At 34.9% G+C, this 27,330-nt stretch overlaps 1 protein-coding gene across 3 annotated transcripts in view; it reads left to right on the forward strand.

The window, feature by feature from the left end:
• LOC106130070 (ETS-like protein pointed) overlaps window positions 1-27,330 on the forward strand; it is a 125,029-nt gene that overhangs the window by 23,441 nt on the left and 74,258 nt on the right. For all 3 annotated transcript variants that reach the window (XM_013328832.2, XM_013328841.2, XM_060949061.1), the window contains exon 3: window positions 3,604-3,724. In XM_013328832.2, coding sequence (XP_013184286.1) covers window positions 3,604-3,724 — 121 coding nt within the window. The remainder of the gene's footprint in view (window positions 1-3,603; window positions 3,725-27,330) is intronic.

The following is a 27,330-nucleotide window of genomic DNA, read 5'->3' on the forward strand; positions in this document are numbered from 1 at the left end:
GTGTCACAGACAAGCGTATTACCGCTGCGCCACAGAGGCCGTCAAATAATCACGTCACGTCAATAATGTTAAAGTACCTCAGTGTAACCTTATTAGGTTGAACCACTTATCGATCTCCATTAAATTTTTTTTACATACATATCTTGCGGAGTACGAAAAAGCATCTAGAATACTGTTTAGATCTAGAATATTAATATGTACAAACTTAATAGGTTTCATGGATTCTTAGCTTTTCAGTTTTCGCCGACTTCGGTTAGTCCAGTGTAAGGAAGGCAATATATCCTGTTTCTGTCTTTGAGCATAATAAAGATAATTTCATTAAATCATTCATCTTGTTCTTAACAGTCCAAAGGTGAAAGAGACACAAATGTATAGAAGGAAAACAGTAGAAAATAACAAATAGTACATCAGTCGTCGGCGCCACGGTAGTCAATGGGGTCGTGCCCCCAATACAGATAATACGTGGCAGACACGGTGGGCAGGGGTGGGACTGAAATATCTATCTGTTTACAGGTTAATTGTGGCGTGAGGTTCCTAGTAATTCATTACTCAAATTCACAGTAAGCAAGTTAACTATTTCGAAAGTTTTAATTTAGAAGGGAACAATGGTAGATAGTGCTTAAATTACGTATTCTAAAAATCGGAATATAAATTTTCATACATTAAAAAAAGGATTCTGCTTGGTTGACACAGATTTCGTTGGTGTGCAGGTTCGTCGTAGATAAGTCGTATAAATATTTATTATTAGAAAGGGGATTTTCCAATTTAAATAGGTATATTAAATTTGTCAGTATTTTAAATATATTTTTTATTTATTATTATATATATTATATTTATAATTTAAGATTTTTAAAGAGATAATCATGAATGGAGGAAGCTCTACTTAACTCCACCGACAAGAGTTAGCTCTCAAATTTAAAAATAAAATAAGTATCGGAACCGCGGGATAGTAAGAGCCTATTACATCTTATTTATTATAGGCACTAAAAAAAATCCTTACATACTCATATAGATTTGCTTATAGCCATAAGCAAAACGACGAAACCCTTTGAGAAAAGGTTGCTAGTGCCCTTGCACTTCGCTTGTCTCATCAGTAAATATATTAGTCTTAGCCATTATTTAAATATGTAAATAAAAAAATAATATAACGAACACCTCTACTCGTCAGACAGGCAGATAATGCATATAAAATGACGTACTTACAACACAATAACTTCTCTCGTCCCGAGCAGAATGCCCTGATTGGGGCGAGGGTCCTGTCCTGCCTGATTCGATTTGGACATTTTTATTGGGTAATATTGATACACTTTATGATTAGGCGCAGTGTCACGGGCTATACCAGTCAATTGAAGGGTCAATCTGAGTTAATACGGCCCCAAATAAACATATTGTGCTAAGAAACGATACGTTACTAATATTTTATTGTACCTAACACTAGCAGGCTGTCGCACGTGATTTTATCCGCGTCAATTAATGGTTCTTCATCAGATGTTCCAAGATAAATTGTATTCTATATGTTCCCTAGATATAATAACTACAAAAAGAAAAATATCAACAAAATCCGTCCAAAAGTTCTTGACGTACAGGACTTCGCTTTAAATCCCTACCTATATGCTATTGCTATATAGCTCCAAATATTTGTTATCTCCAATATACAGACAGACACGCTTTTCAAACTGTTTTATTTTATATTTAGATATCAATTATATATTTACAAATTGTGTCTTCGAAGTATCAGATAGTTGGAAGCGTATTATTGTATGTTTTGAGATAAGAAAACATTATTACATTTTAATTATAACCTAATTACATGCTGCCATGATAATTTTAATTGTTTAGGTATAAATATGAGAACTTTTATCGCTCTTTTTATAAAATATATCAGCACAAAACAAAATATTCCTTAGTGAACAAAATTTTCTTTTATTCCTTTTCTTTATACGTAATAATTTTTCTCGCGAACCCCATAATGACATTGAAATGTTTGTTGTAAAAATTGTGCACTAAATGGTATGTAACCATTTTTGGAGTTAGTTTCTATGGCCAAAAAAGGCACCACTTAGTTATATTGTTATCTTCTTTACTTCTGTCCTGTCGACGGGGGCAAAGGGCAGACATACAAAAAAGCATTGTCGCCATCCTGATTTGTCTGATTCTACAGGTGCTACTTAACTTTTTGTTCACTGAGCAAGGTGGCGCCACGGTTACTATGGCGACTAAGTAGACTGATATTCCCTTGGACTCCACTAATCGGAGAGCTCTTCCTTTCTTTATGCGTATTATTCTTTCAGAAATGTGGTCGTACCAATAAAATTTAATCCAATCGATGTACATTCGTCCACGGTTTATATTTACGATCTATATTTGTAAATTGCTATCCGTGGGTGAAAATGTTGCAGTGTAGTTTATTCCATCACTTCTTTATTTCTCACTTGCGCTTTGGATGCGGTAGTAGATATAATTAAACTTAAGTTATGTTGACGTTATTAAGCGATACCTTACATCCTATTTTGAAAATAAAGCTATTTCTAAATGTATTAAAATGTGATTCAATTCGGAAATAAAAAGTACGAAGACAGTTCTCTAAGAAGTACTCCTTTTATATATATTTTATAGTATTTATTCTAATATATGAAATTCATATGATCTTAAATTTTTTACTCAAGTGGTCTCTTACAGTCAATTGGAATCTCTCTGCCGGAAAGCGCATAAATCTAATTCTAATGAGGAACATAATAAAAAATACTTATATGTACTTATTATTTGGAGTTAAGCTATGTCATTGTATGATTATTTTTAACCGAGGCATGTCCGAACAGCGAACGGAAGTAGGCGCCTGCGAGCAGAATAACTTGGAACTCGACGATCGATTACTTGCCGAGCCAAACTCACGTACTTTACTATTTCAAAAATAACACATCCGTTATTTTAATACGCCTGTGTTAAAATATCATCTACTTCTTCATGTTCTATATATGTAGATTTTAAGGAATCGTGACGTGCAAGGTCTGCATGCTGTCACTAGTCATTGCATATCATTTTTTCTTCCAAAAACAAAATAGGTTGCTAAAAAAAATTATTTTCATTATACAAATCATACGGCGGTTATAATATGAGCAATTTAATTTCATTAAAAAGAAATACCAGAAGATATTCTTCTAGTATATCTTTTAATGTATTTTACAGAACTTAAATTTCTTTAGGTACTGCAATCGAAGTAATCACAATCATGATACATCTTCTCTTGAAAACACATTAAATTATTTTATAGCCATAAGAAGTAAGCTAAATTGTATTTGCATTTTACCATTCTTTATGTAAGAAATGTATTTCTATTTAATAAAAAGAAAATAATGTTAACATTTATTTTAGTACATAAATATAATCACGTCTATATCCCTAGCGGGGTAGACAGAGCCAACAATCTCGAAAAGACTGAAAGGCCACGTTCAACTGCTTGGCTTAAGGTTTAAATACTTTTTTATTCTATTATTGTTGTTACTTAACTGTTATTTTATTTAAGTATAAAAAAGTTAGCTAATATTATAGATAGTGTTTGGCTCAGAATAAAAAACCTTAATATCATCCTTTATAATTGTCCAGTGCGATGAGGGTGGCGGCGCGGTAGAAGGCATCAAGAGTGAACCGCTGGAAGCAGAAGAACCCAGAGCGATGCAGAAGGTGCCGTCTCTCTCGGATCTCTCCGATCCGGAGGCTTCACTAGGTAAGTTGTAGTTTCTATTCAGTTCATATACGAGCATGTCGCAATATAATAGATAAAATCGTAGATATATCATTAAAGTATTGATCTTATCGTTTTATTATATAAAAACTTAAAAGGTATCCAAAATATAATTAATCGCATTTATTATTAAGTATTTGAATTATTGTATTAATTTAATTACCGTAATAGATTAATTACCGCACATCTTTCATAAACTGTTAATATTTTTAATGCAAACACTGGGCTAAGTTCACAAGCCAAAGCCATAGACAATGTTGGTTTCTTACAGGTTACGTTAATGTTATATAAAGATATGAAAAGAAAACATATGAATTTTTGTATGTTTGTAACGAATAAACTCAAAAACTACTGGACCGATTTTAATGAAATTTGGTACACGAATACAATTGACCTTCAGGAATAACATAGAGCCAGTAAGTAGTACCTTCTAAAGATAACTAAAAAAAATGCCGTAACAGACTGCACCATTAAATTGCATAGATGACATAATATGCAAATGCCATCCTCCGACTCCCCTTGCGAAGGTCATTCTTGCGCAATAGATCATCAGTAAATCACTTTGAGGATGCTCGGGAAGTTTCATCCTGTGCCATCCAGCCATTTGTATTTGTCGCTCAAAATATCCATTGAAACTGCCTTTCCTAAAGCAATTAACCGATTACATTTTGCATATTGTATAGGTCCCTAATTTTTCATTACCAGTTTTAAAGGGATTTCGTATTTTCTTGTGGTAAAACTACGAGAAATATGAAAAGTATATAAAATACACTTGTATCGAATCAATTTTAAGTACAAATAATTTGTTACTGTCGAATTACATTAGCTTTTGCGATATTATCATTATACCAATGTTGGCTAAAAACGAGAAAAAGTGCAACTCAATCATTTAGGATTACGATGGTACCTACCTGCAGAAGTAATTTAACTGTGTACAATACAAGTATGATAACAATTTAAATTGTGGTTACAGGCCAAATTTCAGCCAATCCAATTTAGATCTTAGCTATGCGTGACAATTTTATTGTCGATGCATCTTCAACTGATGCGCGTAACAGCTCATTTATTACAACCTATAGATAATTTGTGTCATAGAGTGGGGCATAGACTATGATGATTAGCAAATAGGTGAAGCCCGAATAGAATAATACGCCGCATCCTTGTTAAGGCATCGGTGCAGTTTCAGACATCCATAACCCACTTTTCATAGATTCTAAAATAACAAGAACTTCCCTTTATATCGCATATGTTTACTTTTATATTTAGGGCAATTAACATAGGTTTTAAATGGCAACCCTTACTTTTACATGACTAGATCATATTACAACATCTTTGCATAAGTACAATAAGTTATAGAAAATTTGACAAATGGTTTTCTTGCTTCCTAACCATCATGGAAAATAAAAGCGCGAACTTAAAAGAAATCTTTTCACATCCTTTCGCAACTACGAGTACCAATATGGACTTTAGTAATAAAATTTGGAGTATCTTTTCATCGAATTTTCTCTTGAGTCTCCTCTAAACTTAGATTGCATTATTTATTAATATTATACCAAGACGTGGGTTGTGTATAGGATTTCAGAGCAATTATAGTCTTCGATTTTTTTTAACTAATTATATTTGTGACAAAGAGTGTAATGAACTTTTGTGTGCACGTTTGGTGGTACCCGCCCGGGTGGCCCGGGAATACGGGCTCATTGTTTTGTCTGTCTGTATGTGTTTAACGTGAGAACGTCACATAAGCATAATCTTAATATAATACTTGCATATTAAATGAGTTAGGACTTGTAAAGGACATATCTTTGCAACATAGGGTCATAAACCTATAGTAAAGTATCTATCAAATAACAAGTACCAATGAACTGAATTACAACTTTAACATACGAGTACTTAAAATTGTCCACCCGCTTGTTAGTTGTCTAGTAATTAATATCTGATAAGGAACTGGTTACATATGATTTTACTCCTAAATTATTGTTACATTTTAATAAAAGCTTGCTTATTGAAAAATGTTTCAAGTCAACAAACCATTAATTATAAAATGTGATAAGTACCGGATTTTCCTACTCGATAGGTATAGGTAGATAAATAGTTATCCGCTAAAATGACTGTGCTTAATACTGATAACTCAGTCAGCTAGGTTCTCAGTAATATTTCTACAAATAAAAGTTTCATACCTGAATCTAGGTATTTATATTTCAAATTTTTTCATCGTTCAAAAGGTACAATTATCTGAGGGTGTTAATACAAGCGACGCCGAGACGGTGCCCAAGTTATACATTCATACATAAAACACTTGCGATACTGAATGCACAGTTGCAATTGAAATTACTGAACATTGAAAGCTGTCATTTGACATGTATTATCATTGAAAAGCGTAAGGCTAAAGAATTTTACCATAGGCACACAAGTAGTCGCGGTTATAAACTAGCACAAAACAATAATAATTGCCTTCAAAAATGTGGTCTCAAGTTAAAGTGTTTGTGATTTATCTCGTTTTGTAATTAAAATGATGTGCAATTAAAAGTAAAGGAAAATAGCTGCCGCACCGCTTACCACCCGACACCACGCGGAGGATGTTGCGGTGTCCACTTCCCTCAATGTTGATCGCTCTACAGGATGTTGCCAAAACTGCAGCTACGAAAATCGTGTATATTTACACTCCCTAACTACTAAAGTTACAATTCCTCGAAAACAATATTTAACAGTTTACAAACTACATGTTGAATGGATGTCATTCAACTTTGTATTTGAAGCTGTTCATTCATTGTTGTTACTATATTAACCGCCTACATGGTTTAGCGAGCTATTAAGTTTTCTCTTGAAACTATGTTTTTATTTGATGAGAGACAAGTAGGCAAACAAGTTGTATTACTTTTGAGTTAGAATTTCTCGCCTATATCATAAATAATATAATGATCATTGGACAAATGAATTATTACTTACGAAATACCCACTGACTACTTATATAAAAAATACGCATTTTATTTTGCCAATTGTTTAAAAATTTTACTTATCATGGGTATATGTACTTATTAATTTTCGTTTTTATTATTACATAATTTGAATCAATCAAATACCAATATTGAATTCCATTTTTTCTTCGATAATAATACATTAGTAATTAATAAAATAAATGGATAAAATTGTAGCGAAATCTTATACCTTAGCGTGTTAAGCATTTTATTATGCTCAACCAAGTAGAAACTGAGTTTCATGTGACACCTGGTTTTTCAGGAACACACTGATTGCATCTCTGCGAGCACAGACATAGGGTTTTAAATGTCTTGCTTACTTGTTCTACTTTTATTTTCCTATAATAAAACACATGTGGATTATGGAAACGACCACTTGCGTGTCACATGGTGTACCATGATCAATGGTGACGGGTGCAATGGTTCAAAACGACTTATGTGAAAATATTGATGTTTTGGACTCTTATTCTCTAGGTCGTACAGGTCATAAAAAATTTTAATCCGGTTAATGAAGTAGTATTGCTCACTGTTTGCAATTTTCTCATGAGATATCTTAATAATAATTAGGTATTTGTGTTCTTATTAGGTGTAAAAAATATACAGACTAAGACTTTTTTTTACAATTATTATAAGTACTTAAAAATTCCGAATTCCACATACTAACGATGATTGACACAACACATATCTAGCACTGATAAATAATTCCTTACCTGAAATTTATCATGTACTCCATTTGTTTAGAATTTTATGAGTTTGCTTATCTCTAGTCATACATTTTCACGTGTTCACATCTTATTTATTACTATAATTATCTAGTTAGCTCACGTGCATAAGTATAATCTATATATTTAGTACATTCTAATAAAAAAAATGTATGTTAATTTATAGTAATTAACATGCAGGTTAATTACTATAAATTAACATACATTTTTTATTAGAATTATTATGGATTGCATTGAAAGCATTATAGGTAGAAATCCAATCCAATATGGTACCTATATACCATGCGCACAGCTGGGCTACAAACTTAGGCAACTAATTTGGAAGAAAATCCTTTCCACAATTGAAAAATAAACGGATTACAATAATAACTAAATATCTACTTATGTGTAGGTATTCCAAGTTATACAAATACTATTCAATTAGATAAAAGTGACATTGCATCTAGGAACAGTTAGTGAAGCGACAATAAATCGCAGCAAGCTAATATTTCTCCCTTTCGCAACATTACGATACGAGCCCAACGCCAACTATTTCTGTATTCTATTACCAGTTTCTAATGTTGACACATGAAAATTCTCATGAATGCCTCCGTGTTCGAAACACGTGTTCTTCTATCTCAAACACAAGTGTAAAAGCGATGGTCAGTGAACGCACACAGATATTTCATTCATAGTAATGTAACCATGAATGACGCTGACCGAGGCGAAAGCTCTCGTGGAGTCATGCTAGCCTGGTACCGCAGTCGGACTAGTCGGCGGACATGTTGTTTTGTTTGTCGGACGATGGTCTACTATGTCTATGGTGTCCGTCCGTCTACTTAATTTACTTATCGATCAATTAATTGAAAGGAATATGTAGCTACTTGATTTGAATTGTTTTTTTGTTTAGCAGAACAGATCGGGATTTGCATTTATATTCTGCGGTGAAGTCTTTCTCAGGTGTATGTGCTATCACAAACTTAATATTAAGGTCGTGACAATTAAAATTCTTTTCAGAATACGATGGTCTATGGAATCTTACAAATAATGTGATATGATCACCATATAGTTCATGTAGTTACCGAAACAAAAATTAATAATATCCTTAAGTTCATACTACTTAATATCTACTAACCGAATAAAACGGTTGAAATTCAAACCACAAAGATAACTTATCACACGATGTCCAATAAACTTCAACACCTGAGGCCAGTAAAAGGTATTTTTCTCTCATAAACGACATATTTATTAATTTGATGATAATGTTATTGTGTTGAAGACTTAGTAGGTGGCGCGCGTAGCGTCTCCAGATCCGACTGCGCATATAAATGGACTGCTCGCCACCTCTGTCACTGCAGCTACTCTGTACTTTGCATACTAATATCAGAGATACGCACGTTTATTCTTTATCCATTTTTTATAATCTTTATGCGTGAGCTATTGAACGAACCAGCTACTGGGTTAGCTTCACTACAGTGGGATTTTATCAAAATTACATGCTTTGTGATTTGTGGTTACATACTCGTATGTCAGTCAATCTTCTGGTTCGGCTATGCATTAATTGTAGGTGGTCATAAATTTTATTTGACATGTCTTTACTTTTACACATCTTTATTACAATTTCATCATTGGATCAAGCCTATTTTCTAGAACGGTAGACAGAGGTTATCCATGTTAATCAATCTTTTCTATCGGTTACTGTACCTATGAAATGCCCTTCGACCTTTCTCTCCATACTTATTTAGAAGCAGGTAGGTATATTTATCCAAGAAGTTATGTTAAATTATCAATTACCGTTGTTGCTCTTTTGAATCTGGTTTCTATTTTCCACTAAATGTCTTAATGTATGATATATGGTTGCAATAAATTTGTTGGCGAGTGTAACGACATGTGGCTCGTTTGAAATAATGCCAACTTGCTGCAAATTGGGTACACTACACAGCAAATACAGTGGTACGAATATAATGTTTGATGTATTACTAGGCAGATTATTTCCAGTATATTTATTATTAAAATACATACGTAGTTGTAATTAAATTAAACAAAATCAATAAAGTTAACCTCTTATATGAGATAACCTCTATAGAGGACTGGCTTTTTTGTATAATCGGTTTTTAAGATGGGCCAAGTCAAACATCATTAACAAGAAAAACTGCGTTCAAATATAGACAAAAATTCAAAAATGTTGGGTTTGTAAGTATTGTATGTTTTATTTTCTCCTTGTACAACTATAATGTATTATATCATAATCATATAATATTACCTACACTAATCCATTCTGTCTACTTTCATCCTAAAGATGTCTAGTCTCTACTGCCCCTAAATCGGTCACTCTGTCGTCTGCATGTAACGCATTGTACAAGTATATCCCGTAGTTCTTACAAACCAACCTGACATATCTTTAATGCAAAAATTATTAAGAGTGAGAATTATTAATGGATTTAGAATTAGAAATGGATTTGATGCAAAAAAAAACTTGAACATACAATCAATACAACCTCATAGAATACAACATATGAAAATTGTTAAGATACTTACAGATCACAGAATCCGATGTGTGCATTTACATAAAACCTACTTGGAAGAATCGGAACGAAAGCCAAAAATAGTTTGTAAACAAAGGGTGCGCCTACGCTTCAGATATCAATGCTTAGTAGCGCCATCTATCGATTATGGCAGAACTTTAGTGAAGGCGCTTTCACCAGTACTTAGTAGTTTATGAAGTAGTCGCGAGATGGCGCTTACTAGTAGTACATATGTAAATCAATAGATGGCGTAACCATATTTTACAAAAAATTTGGAAATGATTTTTTTAATTTCAATTAAATAAAAAGTCTAATTATTTCAAATTTTACTTATATGTATAATTATACTATATAATCACAAAAATGCGTGGAAATCACAAAAATGCGTGGATGAGTAAAGATGTGCAAGAACTTGTGCGATTAAAGAAGAAAGCATGGCTGGATTTGTTAGCAGCAAAAGCTAACTTAAGAATGCAAGAGGTTATAGATGAAGATGTGAATGAAGCACGTAAGGAATATAAGAAGGTGAAGGATCTGGTTAAGAAAGCTGTGATTAGAAAGAAAGAAGAGTATAAAGAGGATTTTGATAAAAGGCTATCAGAAGACTTTCAGTCAAATCTGAAAGTATTCTGGAAATCCGTAAGGTCAGCCCGAGGAAATACTATAACCAGAGAGCTGACTAGGATCAGATGCCAGGATGGTAGCGTTGTGAAAGGAGAAGAATGTGTACTAAAGATATGGAAGGACTATTTTGAAAGTTTATTTGAAAAAAAGGAAGGAAATAAGAAAGATTTCTGCTATAGCGAGGAAAAAGAGAATGAGATGGAAGGCGAAATTGAAATGTTCGAAATTGTGGAAGCACTTAAGAGTATGAAAGCGGGAAAGGCTGCTGGGTGTGATAGAGTGTCGGTCGAGATGCTTAAAGCAGGAAAAGGCGTAGTAGCTAGTCAGTTGTACTGCCTTTTCAATTTGTGTTGGAGAAGCGGCCGAGTACCAAAAGATTGGTGTAAGGCTGTTATCGTGCCACTTTACAAAGGAAAAGGGTCACAGCTGGACTGCAAAAATTATCGTGGTATAAGCCTGCTTAGCGTCGTCGGCAAATTGTATGCTAAGGTATTGATTAATAGAGTCAGGAATGAAACTGATGACAAAATATGGGATGCTCAAGCGGGATTTCGAAAGGGAATGGGATGTACTGATCAGGTCTTTTCCTTGCGGTGCATAGCCGAAAAGTTTTTGGCCAAGAGTCAAAAAGTCTATTGCACATTCGTAGATCTGGAAAAGGCCTATGACAGAGTTGAGAGGAATGAATTGTGGTCAGCACTTTCTATGCATGGGGTGAGCAGTCTCTTAATACGAGCACTGAAATCCGTATATGAGGATTCGAGTGCTTGTGTCAGGATAAACGGAGCGCACACTGAGTGGTTTAAGATTGAGAAAGGCGTTAGGCAAGGATGTGTTGCGTCACCGTGGCTGTTCAACCTATTTATGGATAGCTGTTTGACAGATTTGAAAGAGTCTAAAAGTGGATTAAGGATGAATGAGTTACTCGTCAAATGTCTGCTCTATGCCGACGATCAGGTTATACTGGCGTCATCAGCGGAGGAGTTACAGGAGATGGTAAACTGTATGCATGAAGCTTTAAAAGAGAAAGGAATGAAAGTGAACGTAAGTAAAACTAAAACACTGGTTTTTGAAATGGAGAAAGAAATGACAGCATGTAATATTTTGATTGGAGGAGAAAAAGTGGAGCAAGTGAAAGAGTTTGTATATCTAGGATCAAAGTTTACATCAGATGGCAAGTATGATAGTGATATTGAAAGGAGAGTGAACGCGGGGAACATGGTGAATGGAGCTTTGCATGCCTTTATGAGCAGTCAGAAACTATCCAAAAAGGCTCGACTGGCTGTGCACAGGGGCGTGTTGGTCCCGACATTAATGTATGGGAGTGAAAGTTGGGTATGGCAAAAGAAGCATGAAAGCAGAATAAATGCAGTGGAAATGAGAGCGTTAAGGAGTATGATGGGTGTGAAATTGAGTGACAGGATAAGGAACAGCGTGATAAGGGAATGTTGTGATGTGAAAGAAGATGTAGTTACAGGAATAGAAAAGGGTATGTTAAGATGGTTCGGTCATGTGGAGAGGATGAATGAAAGCAGGTTGACTAAGCAGATATACAAGGAGAGTGTGGAGGGAAAGGTCGGAGTGGGAAGACCTAGACGAACGTATCTTGATCAAATTAAGGACGTCCTGGTAAAGGGTCAGGTCAAAAGTACCCGAAACCGCCGAGCTTGTATGAAGAGAGTTATGAATGTGGACGAAGCGAAAGAAGTATGCAGAGATCGTGGCAAGTGGAAAGAGGTAGTCTCTGCCTACCCCTCCGGGAAAGAGGCGTGATTTTTTATGTTATACTATATAAAATGTACCGAGCATATTTAATGTTGATTGTAACTTAAATAAATACATTTGTTTTCCTTTTTTCTACTAATGGGATATTTTTTAAACTTTCACAACTGCAAAAATTACGTTTATGTAACGTAATATTAAATAAAAAATTTTGAAAAATAATAATACATTACTTTAAAAACAAAATTTAATGTGTTTAGAAATAAAAGTATTACTTTCTTGTTCTTAAAACACTTACTCTTAAAAAAAAATGGTTTTTGGGAAAAACTCATGAGGCAGTATCTCTACACACATAAACATCTAACCGATCTCAAAGAAATTTTGCTTGCATATAGTGTGGAGTATGGAGAAGGACATAGCTACTTTTGACACGCCGAAGTCGCAGGCGAAAGCTATTTTTAATATAATGAAAACCAGCTATGGGAGCTATGGGACCGTTGTTTGTGGATGTGACGTCACGGAGGCGGTGCGTCGGTGCGCGGGCGGCGAGGCGTGGGAACCGCGCGGCAGGTGCGCGCACGCCGGCCACTGATCCTGAATACACTCACATAGGTAACCTACACACACTAATGTATTTACACCCTGCATAGCCGTTATTGAGAAAGTTCCGCAATTATCTAATACCTAAGGGTATATTGATCTAGGTAATAACTAGAATATAATTACTTATAATAGTTTTGTTCTTGAGAACTAGGCTTGCCTGATTTGACTTGAAGAGATCTTTGCATATGATAATATCATCCGTTCGATTTGGTTGTCTTTATTATATAAGCAATCAAATTCGATAGCAATGTTATACGCAAGAAAAATATGAAATACCTACTCAAATAACATAAACTTAAATAAAACTAGATGTCACATAAAATTATATCTAGGTTTAATCGCAGAAAATTATACTGCATACCGGCTACTTTTGCAACAACACAAGTCAAATTTTCTTCACGAAATAATTTAGATCTTTGACTTCTGCCACCTTTACCAAAGTCCGTCTCTTATTTAAAGGTGATAAATAAAATAAAAAATTAAATGACTTGTTCTTTACCATCAAATCCCACCAGTATAATACAAGCACATAAAAGCCATGACGAAAAAGTAGCCCCACAAATTAATTAACTTGAAAGTGGCGACAGTCGCCAAGTTTTAAAAACCTCAATTTGTCAATTTTGCGTTAAAATTCCCCGTAACTGAGTTACCAAGTGACCGGGGCGGTAAAAGTAAGCACAAAAATTAGATTGTTTCGGAGTGCGCAAAGGGTGTTTTTCCTTTGATGTTGTAATGAAGTTCACCTCTTTCTCTTCTCGGAACGTAAGTCAATCATTTATGAGCTTTTAGTTTCAGTTTTCTGTAAGCAATGTTGTTAACTTAGACTGTTGGAAGAATGATGTATTTTATTTATGGTAAGTGTGATGTTAATTAATTTTAAAGTCGAATGAAAAAATATGAACAAAGGACAACTTGGGATGTGCTGTTATGATGCTTATTAAGTTGCGGAACTTGAGACCACTGCCACAGCACTTTCATTGCTGAACTGAGTTACGTGGCCACACTGCCGTCCTTATCATAAGTTCAGTAACTAAGTGTTTGCTAGGTACTTTCGAAAAAATCGCGGGAAATTTTTTAAAGTGTTTTGCATCTATAAGACATCGACATGAAACTTACTCTTAAGGCGCTACATTCAGATGACATGTACCTCGATGCGGGCGAGAGGCTCACCCCGCGCGGGGCTCACCCCCGCCCACGCTTGCCCCGCTAGATCGCCGCCGAAACGAAGCCGCTGGCGCGTGACCTCACGTAACCCGAATAAAGTTTGCGAATGCAATGGAGTCCGCATCAGAATATTTATTGTTTTTGATACAATAAAATTATTTTACAAAAAACATACATATATTAAATTACATTATAAGTAATGATATAGTTGCGGATGTATGCAAACATTTTGTATGAAATGAATAAGTTTGTAATGGTTTTAAAAAAACTCCTAATTACTTATTCGTTTTCGTAATGTATATCATAATAATATATTTTATGGCTTCGGAACCCTAAAAATATATGGTTTTCTATCTTGGGTTGTCGTTGATGTCGGCGTCGGAATAATCCCATGACTATCTAAGTCCATAATATCAACTGTCGACTCCACACCATCCGCACTTCTCTGTTCGGACATTGTCAACGACGATATCGGAGACAATTTATTTTTCCTTAAAAATTAATAACAATCAAATAATGGGATAATGACTGTGATCGTGCCAAATGAAGAAAGCGAAGAAAAGTAAACCCTGCGACGTCTTGCAGCTGAGGAGGTACCCTGAATAATACAGTTACCTAGGAGTAAGTACCTATAGAAAAAGACATAGAACGATTGTTCTATCCAGTAAAAAGTACTGTTTCCGTAGGCAAAGACCAGGGCAACAACTAGTGACAGTATAACCGACGGCGGCGGAGCTGTTGTTTGTTGTTGTTTTATCTATCTATCTACCTACTGCCGCCCCGCCACAAGCCGGTATCAAATGAAATATTTTTCACCTTCAGTGTTTGCGGAGAAAATCTCAGTAGGCATCTATATGTCTATCTATTAGTAAGTGTAATTAGTACCCACCATCTAAATTGTCCCATATGGGAAGCTCTTCCAAGTTTTTTTTTTTAACATGCTAACATGACGTAAAATTATACACCTATTTACACTAAACGAAACAAATAAACTGTATTAAAAACTAACCTAAACTATCTATAATATATTTCAGAAAGTACCAAAAAAAAAAAAGTATCAAAATCCACGATCCTAAATAGGTACCTACGTAATATTACCCCGGCCGACGGAAAAGCGACGCGTAAGATTCAGAGATCAACGACACAATTCATAAAGCTGAGCTGACAATTATGTACAGAAATAAATTCAAACAAAATGAATGTGGGAAATTAAATACTTCGCAGAATATTTTTCAACGACGCTCGGAGCGACTGGCACAGGTCCTGCGTCCGAGAATGTGATCCGCGGAGTGAAGGCACGCTTACAAAGGATAGCGCTTTATCCCACCCGGTCGTGTAGGAATGAGACAGAGATAAAGTGTCAACCCTCTACTGTCCAGTACTATTGTCGCAACAATTTTAATTCCTGTTTTCATCTATTTAGTTTAATGACGTCTAAACAAAACATCCAATCGAAATTTCATCTTCCAGAAGTTATTATTTTTTAATGATCTTCAATTTGGTACAAAATTCAAATTTTAAATCCTTATAGTTTGAGATAAATAATCGAAATCTAGACTTGTGTTCCTGAATTTTTTTGATCGAGGATTTTTGTTCCAATCGTGTTTTCATCTTCCACAAATATAATTGAATATATTTACTTTCATATCCTAAAATATTGAAACGATGCAAGTTATATTTTATGAGAAAAAACCAAGTGAAAATGACCCAAAATCTATGATGTATCGCCTTAAATACTTTTAATCACGTATGTAGGTCAGACGGGAGACACATCGTGTATGCTACTGTATTATGTTCTTAGCTCGTCCCGGTCTGTTAAACCCAGGGAAGATAGCCAAAGGAAGAGAAAAATCACCACAAGGATCATGATTAATTGGGACCTTAAAAACCATTCGATGTAATGTTACAACAAAATGAACCACTTTTAATAACCATTCTTCAAAACTTATGAAACGAAGGCTTGCTCAAGCTTGTAAAATAAGACGGTATAAAAAATTGACTTTGCTAGAACCGCCTTTCAATCTAGACAGATCTAATTATACTGATTACGCAACAGGTTTCATGATAATTATGCTATGTAATTTGATATGAATCGGTCCAACAGAACGTTACCTAGTATTAATCGTAGAAATCTGAATAATATTAAAGTATTTCATTATTGTTTTCTGTTGCATTAACAAAAAACTAAATGAAGTGCGGCTCGCATGATACTAATTAAGTCAGCGTACTAGGTATATATAAACATATATAGGTAAATATTAATGATATAAATCAATATAAAACTAAGTACATAATAAATTTTGTTATAGGTATATTATGCGATTAGATACATAGCGATATGTCTTTTTTTAAATAATCTCAAATAATATGGTCGTGAGATTTTTCCACCAAATAAACACAAGGTATGGCAACAACTATTAATACTTAGCCTCCGGCCAACTAACGGGTGGAGTTCAGTTCAACGTTGATTAATATTCTGTTAATGAGTTAAGTGCTAAACGCTAAGCTGCAGTTAAATTCTCAAAATTATGCTCGTTAACATTGACTTAAACAGTTTTAGAAATGCATTATATTTCGTTGAATTTAGAACGATGCTGAGATTGAGTTTCCATATTGATCTGGTAACGAAGAAAAAACATTATCCATTTTTTTTCTTTTTGGCGAACGGTTTTTGGATTATCGCCACTGAACCAAAAGGTCCCGGGTTGGATCTCCAGTCAGGTCATGATGGAAGAAAACCTTTACTGATTGGCCTATATCTTGAATGTTTATCTTTAAAAGTATATCACTGAGTTCTATCAGTATCCTATAACACAAGTCTCGAATTTACTTTGGGGCTAGCTCAATCTGTGTAATTTGTCCCATATTTATTAAGGTAAGATAGTATATTATTTATAGCGGCTTCTCCTTACCAGAGACTCATAAACTCTGAATTCTTGTTCAAGAGTAGGTATATGCTTCAAACCTAGTAAGTAAATGCATTATTGTTCGCTAAAGGAGTACATTACAAATATAAAACAGTAGGACAGTACAAAGGCGGGCTTATCCCTAAGTAGGCTCTCTTCCAGCCAACCTGATTAGTACTATTCTGGACCAAGCCTAGTAAGTACTATTCTGGATCTCAATTCCATCATAAAACTACCTGTAGGTACCTAGTACAGAGCCAGGAAGTCTTTCATGCGCCAAACAGCCGTCAAGGGAGAGTTATTTTATTCTGACAGACTATTGCTATTTAGTAATTATACAGATTGAGAAAAGCGTGTCTAATCATAAAATCTTGTTGAAATAGTCGACAAAGGCAGGAAGTCTGGCAGGCCATAAGAAGACCTCGCCACCCGAAAGACACAATGATCCATTCAAGATTCGCCACGATTTTTACTATTGTTCAAAGAAAACCAAACCTCTGAAACCAACGGGGTTTTACCGAAATTATTCCAAATCAAATCAGATATACTTATAATATGATTTTGATTTATACATATAGTTAGTACTAAGTATTTTTAGCATCCTTTCAAATAGTCTGGTTGACTTTCAAATAAGAAAATCTTTTTAAAATTAATATGCAATATGGTTACCTACATAAAATTTTTGATTTAGTAACCATATTAAGGTTACCTTATCCACTCCATGCTTTAAACTGTACCACGATATGTTGAAGAATTCAATATATATCAATAATCAATATTGAATAGTTGACCTAAACCGAAGTAAATCATTAAGTACATAGTAAAAAGCAAAGTCGCTTACCGCGTCTGTCCTTAGATCTTTAAAACTACACAACGCATTTTGATGCAGTTCTTTTTTTAAATAGAGGAAGGTTTATTATATATACAAAAGCTACACGTGCAAAGCCGAGTGGATCGCTAGTCTTTTATATTTGTTACTGTAATTTAAATCGCATTACTTTAAGGTCGACAGATGAGCCCGTCATTTGTTTTAAACTACATCAGCCACTGTTTCCATTACCTATAACCTTGCTCAGACTAGAGCTGTGTAGAGGCGCCAAATTGCTACTAAGAGTTCGCGTGTACTTACGTGCTTAAGCATTATCACGAGATGTTGTAAGTGTTTGGTACAGTCACCCGCTCTTAAGTTACCCTCTATGAAAATCTATGACGCGGTAATAGAGGCGAATTTGCAGTGATCTATATCAAAATGTGTCACATTTTGCTTTTTTTCCACATGTGGCCACACTATATTAGACATTCACAACTCATTACTTTTAGCACTTCCTACGTAATGTACCAATTCGATTTTTCAGTAAGCCTGTCCCTGTCTATCTAGATAGCCGTTATAACTCGCATAGCCCTTCAATTACAGTTCAAGCATTCTACCAAGTATCTAAATTAAATCTCCGAACAATTATTAAATCTCGTTTATTGTGAAGTGACCATTTATTTTGTGGGATTGCTAAATTGTCTTTAATTAATTCTAATTGAGAACAAGAGTCCTCGCGAGCCGTTTGCGAGACTGTTATTGCAAACGCCCGCATCTCCGCACGAGGGTGCATTTTGACCCCTATTTCACGTTTAGTTTCACACGAAAAAGTCTTACTTATAGTCCACTTTCTTTAGAAAACTATATTGAGGAAATAATATCTATATCCTTCATCGATTCCTCGTACTGTAAACAAATACCTTTCCTGTTCCTGTCTTACTTCAATTAATGTTTCTTTTTAAATTAAATGTTTCCTCATTTCACACAGAATTAAACTCAAATGCGTTCGGATACATTAACTTCTAAAGAATATTGTTGTTCCAAATAGCCGAAATTGAGACGCGCGGCGCGGCCACAATAGATGTGCCACAGGGCTACTGTTTGTAGAAGTGTATGTGTAAGATTTCATTAGCTAGAAATCCGGTGTTTTCCTGGGCTCATCCACAATGGCGCAGCTTCCGCGCGGGTTCCCGCCAAAACCAAAATAAACTGACCCAGTTGCGCGGGCGCACATCCGGTTCGCGCTCCGCACCGTCCACGTCTGCATTTCCGGTGCTCTTGTCATTTTTATGGGTTATGATTTCGTTGACCAATTTGACAACGTCATTAACAAGTGTAGGCAATTATTTATTTTTATTTCGTTCTTTTCATTTCTGGTTCTAAAATAAAATACTATAACCGTGCGGAGAAGAAAATATCATTTTGGATTAATGTATATGGTTACGTATTTTGCGTACCAAGTATAATTTGATGAAATATCCAATTTTAAAAAGAAAATTTAGAATTTTTTCAACTACAACTCTATATACTTGCCTAGTTACAAAAATTGCAGGACATTGACAAAAAAATTAATCTTATCCAGTCTCCTTTTCCCATTTGTCATTTAGCAAAAGATTATTAATTATCCTTTTGTCACTAGCGTGAGAAATTTTCCGAACCTATTTGAAATTTTGCCTGTTGGCCACAGAAATCCAAACAATAAATATTCTGATATCTATGGACGCGACGTTCCGTGTCCTATGTTTTCCCTCGTAACAGTTTAGAATGTTGCGTCCAAGTCAATTATCGATTTGCAAATCAACTGTCTAAACATGATTGTTTCAATTGTATGATACCGATAAACGTTTACCATACATCCGTTGGTTATAAGGAGTTTTGCACAACAGCGGGTTTTTGGAGCGTAAAGGGACGCGTTGCTTCACGGTGACCTTGCGATCGTCACTGGCTGATGGGCGACCCACTAACTGAAGCACATACAAGGACTATTGTTAATATGTTTTCTTAAAAAAAGTTTAACCATAAATTTTACCATAAAGATCTAAAAAATAACTCTACCTATCCACACTATTTTAAAACAACTAAAGTAGGTACCAGCTAGAAATATTATCATCTGACGCGACCCCGCGACGGAAGTGGCTGTTACGAAATTAATGCGGCTCTAATTAAATAACAAGCTCCTGCTGGCAGACTGCTGTGTTCAAGAGAAACCCACTGTGATTGGTCCACGATCTTATTATCTTCTTTTATTTACTTCTGTATGTATGGAACCTTTGATGTTCACTTATTATTTATTAAATGACAACTTGAGAAGAAAATGATGCCGAGATGATAAAGATTTCGCAAAAACTGTGAGCTAATATCTGTCAACAAATGTCAATATATTTGTGACCTCGTGACCTCATAGACATAAAACAAAGAGACACAGTCTAAATTTGAGGAAGTTGACAAAAAAGGAATGTTTATCGACTTTAAAACCATTATTGTCACTTGTTAGGACAAAATCGGTCTCTTACGAGATAAGGCGGTGCGTTTGTCGGCAAAGATCAAAGTAGGCGCACGCGTCTCGTCACACATTCGAGGAACAAAGGGTCCACAGTTCGAGTCCGAATCGCTAATCAAGAAACGATATGCTACCATTCTTAGAATTTAAGCAAGGTTAATAAATACGTACCTATGCGTATTTTTGTGTTATAGTTACTGGGTACTTGGTATGACGCAACTGGAGACTAAATTAAAAATAGCTTTTGCCCGGGGCTTCACTTCTGTGGGAATTTCCGAAAGTCAATTTCAACGTTTGTATGCCATTTCAATGAAATCTGTTCAAATATGCCATGAAGAAGGCCATGTGTTGACAAATATAAATATCTGTCATCTTTTCCTTATGATTCGTCTTGGCCTTATTAGGTATATAATCGATCACTTCATTCATATTCTGATTAACCGTTTCAGGAAAATGTGGTTACAGGTTTACTGGTACTAACGTTATATCGTTTATATCGTTCTCGATCGTGATGGTACATATGTACGTATGTACTGACGTAATCTCGCTTAAATATCACACTTTTTTTATTACAACATTATTATTATTTCACCTAAACCAGCACCAAGGAATTAAATCATATCTAATGAATGACCAGCAATAACCAACGGCACTTCCATTGTGGTAGCAATCTACTCCGAGATTTGAGTAGTCGGGTAACTATCATCTTGTTATCTTGCTTTCGATCGACACGACCGACGGCCGACCGGCGATCGAACATCGACAAATTGCTGCTTGTCTTGTTCCCTTTTTTTTTGCTATTTTGAAACATCTTTGTATTGTCGACTTTCGAAGATACATACATCAGTTTCATTGAATTATTTGTTTTAATGATAAATCTTAGTCTAGAAGTTTAGATTTCTATTATATTTTCGCGATGTCTGTATGTTTCTCTATATGCCTGTCCGTTCGTCCTTATCCTAGCTTAAATATTGCGATTGTAGGCATCATGCTACAAAATCAACTGAAAAACCAATAAGCAAACATGAATTTTACACTTCAGAACGGTACATAAATTCTTGAAAAACAACAGATTTTTTTAAAGCTAATGTGATGATGTCATGATCCACAGAGACGTTTTCAATCACAATGTCTAAAAAAGCGATCTTCATGTCGCAGCTCAATGTCTTAAAATTAATTATTTAAATATAGCTTTTCCTCACTAAATTCTAATACAAACAGGACTCATTTTGTTCTCAAAAAGATTTATTCCCAAAATAAGATTCCTACAAGGTATCGCTTCAAGACGTCAAAATAACTTTAAGTATAATATACATACTTATCTAATGCCGTTTCCAAATTGTATGTAGAAGCATATTTTAATGTTTTTAAGTATCTCTTTGTGTTTGGGCTGACCCTCCGTAATTTCTACACAGCCATTAGTTGAGACTACCTTAAAGGCTAACGGTGCAAGCCTGGCCCGGTGGAAGCTAGAAATCGCTGTAATAAAATCACATGCCATTGTAAAGGTTCCATTAAAACTGCAGCTTTAACTCGAGCCACGCAATAAAAAGTGTACAAAAACTTATACTTCTTACTTAGATGGCGTTAACTTGCCGCACTCCACTATTTACACGCTCGAATTTCTTTTTAAAGAGATTCAGGTGTTAGTTTAGGTTTCGTCCTCATGTTTTTTACACTCACAGCGACTCCTGACCTCCACGACCTATAAACGGGTATCTAACACATACACCCATTGCACATGCAGTTGCCTGATTGCGCAGGTTTCCTCAATTTATTATTATCAATCAAACTATTGTACTCATAACTAAGTAAAGGGTTAGTGGCACGTGGCCGTGGTAGGATTAGAACATGCGCAGTGCCTCAGGCATGTTTGATTCGCATTCTTTGATCACTCGACAATCGGCTCTCAAGTCTACACTATCAGTATTCTGGTGTGTTTTTAATAGGGAAAATAAAAATTAAAGTGGTGTGAGTTAGTATTCTGTGTTATTAGTATTTTTGCTAGGACCCCATAGTAAAAGCAGTTGAGATTATCTGCACGAGTTTTGTGGCTATGTATTGAATCATGGGGTGAAACAGCTGAAGTCCGACACGAGCTTTAATTAGAAAGTGTACTCTATTCTGATGAGATTTAAGGTATCAATTGGTCCGAACAGTTTTAGGAGTTATAATGTTTAGGAGTTGAGGAAAACCAGTCACTGGTCCACAGTACTTGGGCGGCAGGTGTTTCGAGACAGCCCTCCTCCCACTGCGCCGGCGCCGGCCGTAGAGATCAATGATCTAGCCGAGATTTACTTAGGTATTACGCACCTGGATACTTGTAATACTTATCTCGACTTCCTGATATGGGAACGAATATTCATCTCTTACAGATATTATTATTCATGATTATATTCCAGACTTCTTTAAACTTTCGGATTCGCTAATGCCATAATGGCAGCAGATTGAAACTACTGGTTGTACTCGTATATATGTATATGCTATGAAAATACAGATAATAATAAGAACAAGTCCTGAATAATTTGGATATCGTGAAATGACTTAGGGAGAAGAATACGAATAAGCATAGGAACCAGCCAACGAAAACCAGCGCTATCGATAAAAACTGCGTCGAGCGTTTCATGCTACGGGGGCATGTAGTCGCTGGTTCATGTTTCCCATCGTCATAAAGTTCATGCATTGTCTTCCTTTGCGAGTGGTCGTAGAGTCTCCCTATCCGGGATCTTCAGAAGTTTACAACGCGACCATGGCGAAACTCAGAAGTATTATGATAAATTGTAAAAAATAAATATAATCATGTTCCCTTCGTCGATCAATTTGCACGGTAAATACAAATTTAAAAATATCATAAGGCGTGAACATAGCTTTATACTAAAGCTTTAAAATAGACGAACCAATAAAAGCCTTAAAATTGCTTTATTTTTTCATTAGTTCTGTACCAAAATCATCATTCATTAATGACGTATCCAATCTATAATCAAGTAGCAGTAAAACAACTCCACGGTTTTGTCTCGCCCGCGCCGTGCTGTTGGTCCCGATATTAACACATAAATAAAACACATTTATCTATTTCGACATCCAAGTGTATTAAGGTGGAAACTAATGGATATAATCTCGCGTTATAATTAAGAGTACCAAAACTTTCTAAGGCCGTTGTAATAAGATTGGCTACCGGTACTGAATTATACAGTCCAATAGATTCAAATTACGAAACATTTATATTACAGAAGTGATGTGTAATTATTAAAACATTCCTTTATACAAGTAATCAATACTAACTTATTTTTCCTAAGTAGGTACTTGTGCAGTGCAATGTCAGCCACTTCAAGGATTTTGGTAAAATACAAATATGATGTCATTAATCCCCGCTGAGCATAAAATTTTACACAGTAGCGAAACCCTAGGTAGACATTTAAGTATATGAAAGAGAAAGCTGAAAATCTCAGATTTTAGATTCACTTATCAGAAACCGTCCTAGTAGAAACTCATTCCTAAATGCTAAGCTAAGTGCTATTTCACGTCGTATTAAGATGTTATTCAGGCACCCTGAATTTTCAGTACCTAGCTTATTTATGAAAGTGATTTGCCTGAAATAGTTATTGAAACGATTTTAGTGCATATACGGTTTCACTTCTGGTTTCTCTGTGTTTCAGACTCCGATAGATAGACATGCGCATCACAATTAATGGGGTAATTAAATCGTGGGCAATAATTTCTTAACAAGCGTTGCGGACGCGCTTAGAGCAATTCGACTTGTTAGACATCGTTCATACTAAGTCGAGTTATAGATCTCTTTACAATTTTTCATAATGCATAAGAATATTAAAATCCACTGTTAAGCCCGATTTTAGTTTTCTACTATCAGGATGTGTGCGGCAAGTCTTTCAGTTGCAGAGGTAACTGCAATATTAGTTAAATATCGTTCATACTAAGTCCTAGTGGAGATATGTATGTATGACATGTTTTTTAATGTAGACAATGTGCATTCGTCCACGATTTAGATTTAAGAGATCTATATTTGTAAATTGACGTCCTATGAAAATGCTGCAGTGTAGTTTGTTCCGCCGCTTCTTCTACACATGCGCTTTGGAAGCGGTAGTAGTTATAATTAGATTTAAGTTATGTGACGTCAATAAGTGATACCTTGTATCCAATTTTGAAAATAAATCTATTCTATTCTATTCTATTCTATATCTTTACAATTTTTCATAAAGGTTTACTTCAGCCTAGATTCGCCTTACATCTAATTTCAATTTTCTACGACCAGAAAATTTTTGCCGTGTTCAGTCATTGGCTTACTCCATTAAACTTAAATCAACAATCAAAATAAGACCTTAAGCTACTCAAATACTCATACTGCTAATATTGTTTAATTATCTCTATATTAAGTAGCAGAACTCAGTTTGTTATTATTTTATTTTATCCTAAACTTAGTTATGTTTCGTCATCGATATTTCTGAATAAGGTTGTTGATATTTAGCTTGTGATGCAACGATGATAAACACTAAATCATAATCGAGCTATCATCTGACCATTAATAGTTGCCAAGAAATTACAACTCCATCTTAAACTTTTATAGTCAATCTTTAACGCAATTTGAGAACTCTGATAAACGTACTTACACCGTTTAATGTCGGTTCTAGATTTATTAGAATCTCACATTTTATTTTTATAATTATTTCTATCGAATTGTAATCCTGCAAATAACGTTGTGGGTACATACACAATACTTATTACTAATAAGTAATAAGTATTCATTACTATACATTTTATTATATTTTTTCTTTTTAGGATATCTATAATGGAACTGTCTGTTGTTTCAATAATACATATATACCTACTTAAAATTACGCCTCTTTCCCGGAGGGATAGGAGGAGAATACCTCTTTCCACTTGCCACGATCTCTGCATACTTCCTTCGCTTCGTCCACATTCATAACTCCCTTCATGCAAGCTCGGCGGTTTCGATTTGTTTCAATAAATAAGTAATAATGTTGATGTCATCTCATGTTTAAAATCTGCCATGAAAATTTAATACAAATGTAAGCACATAATGTCTAAAGATTACCCTGCTTCAAATTCAAATGACCGTACAAATTTATAAAGAAGAAATACAGTCGTCAGCTACCGAAACCCAATACATGATGTTGTTAAAAAAGTAGTTGCTACATGTTATTACGGATGCCGTTGACCTGCGCCTGCGCCGGCCGTCAGATTACACCGTCGCGGTAGATTAGCTACCGTGGCTCAGCACCACAACAAAATTAACAGATGAACCAGAAAAACTAATTAATTGCTACCATTAAATCGGATTACAATATTTTTTTCTTCAGATCATACATTGATTGTTAAGTGGGTGTTTATCATACTTTCGAAGGAAAGAAATGAAACGTAGTTACTACTAATGCCTAAATTGCTAACATGAAGTGAGGCCATGGTACTTACTTAATCAATTTAAAGTAAACAATTAAATTTATAGTCACAAACATTGTTCTTTAGGTATACACCCATATCTAAACAATGAAATTGTATGCTCACAAAAAAAAAACATGGAGATGTAGACAGGCCATTATTTACACGGGCTAATATCTCCACGTACTTACAAGGATTTAGTAATAGCTCAAAGGGTTAACGCGGACACCATCCGTCACGGACTAACGTAATGCATTGCGTTTTATGTCGACACCACCACACTAACAAATATACCATTGAGAGCATACATCTTCTCTTGATGTTTTTTATCCAGGACTACGAATCCTTGTGGGCATAAGTGCCTCATTCATTAAAATAAAAATAACCGTGTACAACTGGCTATAATTTACTCTTTTCTTTTTACATTCCCACTGCTATTGAGTTCGCATTATTATTGTCTTTTAATTTAAATCATGCAACAGCGAACCTAGTGTCAAAAAGTGGTCACCATTTTGTAAAGAGAGACAGACAATTAGATAGGTAGATAGATACCCATATTTCATGAGATAGATAACGGTAGCTTAAAATGTACGCGTGTATAACACACACATATACGGAATGGTCCATATATACTTGGAGAGTAATGAATGGGACGCCGCCACCGGCTATTACCAATAGGGTTACCAGATTCAATAAATTGTGCACTCTCTTTGGTAATTTATAACTTCAGACTGATACAACATGGAGTTGACATAGTCTTTAAATTAAAATATATAAGAATATTTCTAAAGAATACACGTTTAATTTAAATCTTAATTGATAACGATACTTTTATAACTGCTAGTCATATGATCACATTTGTTCGCTCGATTGAAGCAACCCTATAAATAAAACAACGAATGTAGATTATTGCGTGTGTAAGCGTGTTTCCCACGGCGTGCAAACTGGTTCGCGCGCGGCTCTGCGCAGTCGCAGATAAGCTGAAACTTACCACTCGCTCGCTAAATTAGTACCCCGGTGACAGTTTCCTGCCTCCCAAGCCAACTCATTTTCTGATTTCCACATCACAAACAGTGAAATATTTATTCAGATTTACGCCATACGCTTTGTTCAGTTTAACATCAATCAGATGTTGAAAAGAAGGATATTGAGTTTGTTTTTTTATTTCAGTTAGGTACTTATTCATTTAAGAGGTTCATACTATAAGAAAGATTGTTTGTTGTAAATCATTAATGTACGTTTGTTTTTAGATAATCCAAGTCATTGTTAAGTAGTGCCCATTTTTTATTTCTTTAACCCATTAACTGATTTCTGATTAATATTGTAACTTATTAGAGTAGCAGCTTCTCGGACTTGGTTTTGCAAAATATACTGAGTACAGATGAGGCACTTATTATACGCCATTTATTCATAGGTACGTCTATTTTTAACTACACATACACATCTCTGTATTGCGGAAAACTTTCTAAAGTGTAATATTGTAAGCACGTTACTAAAAATATTTCTATTTTAATTATAACCATACAAATGTAAAATTAAAAAACTATGTTTAAAATCGCACGAAACCAAATTATAAATTAATTTTAATAAGTCTCATCGAATCTAAACACATTGTAATTGTATATGTATTGGCTTTGATTAT

The sequence above is a fragment of the Amyelois transitella genome, chromosome 18, assembly GCF_032362555.1.
Source record: "Amyelois transitella isolate CPQ chromosome 18, ilAmyTran1.1, whole genome shotgun sequence".
NCBI lineage: Eukaryota > Metazoa > Arthropoda > Insecta > Lepidoptera > Pyralidae > Amyelois > Amyelois transitella.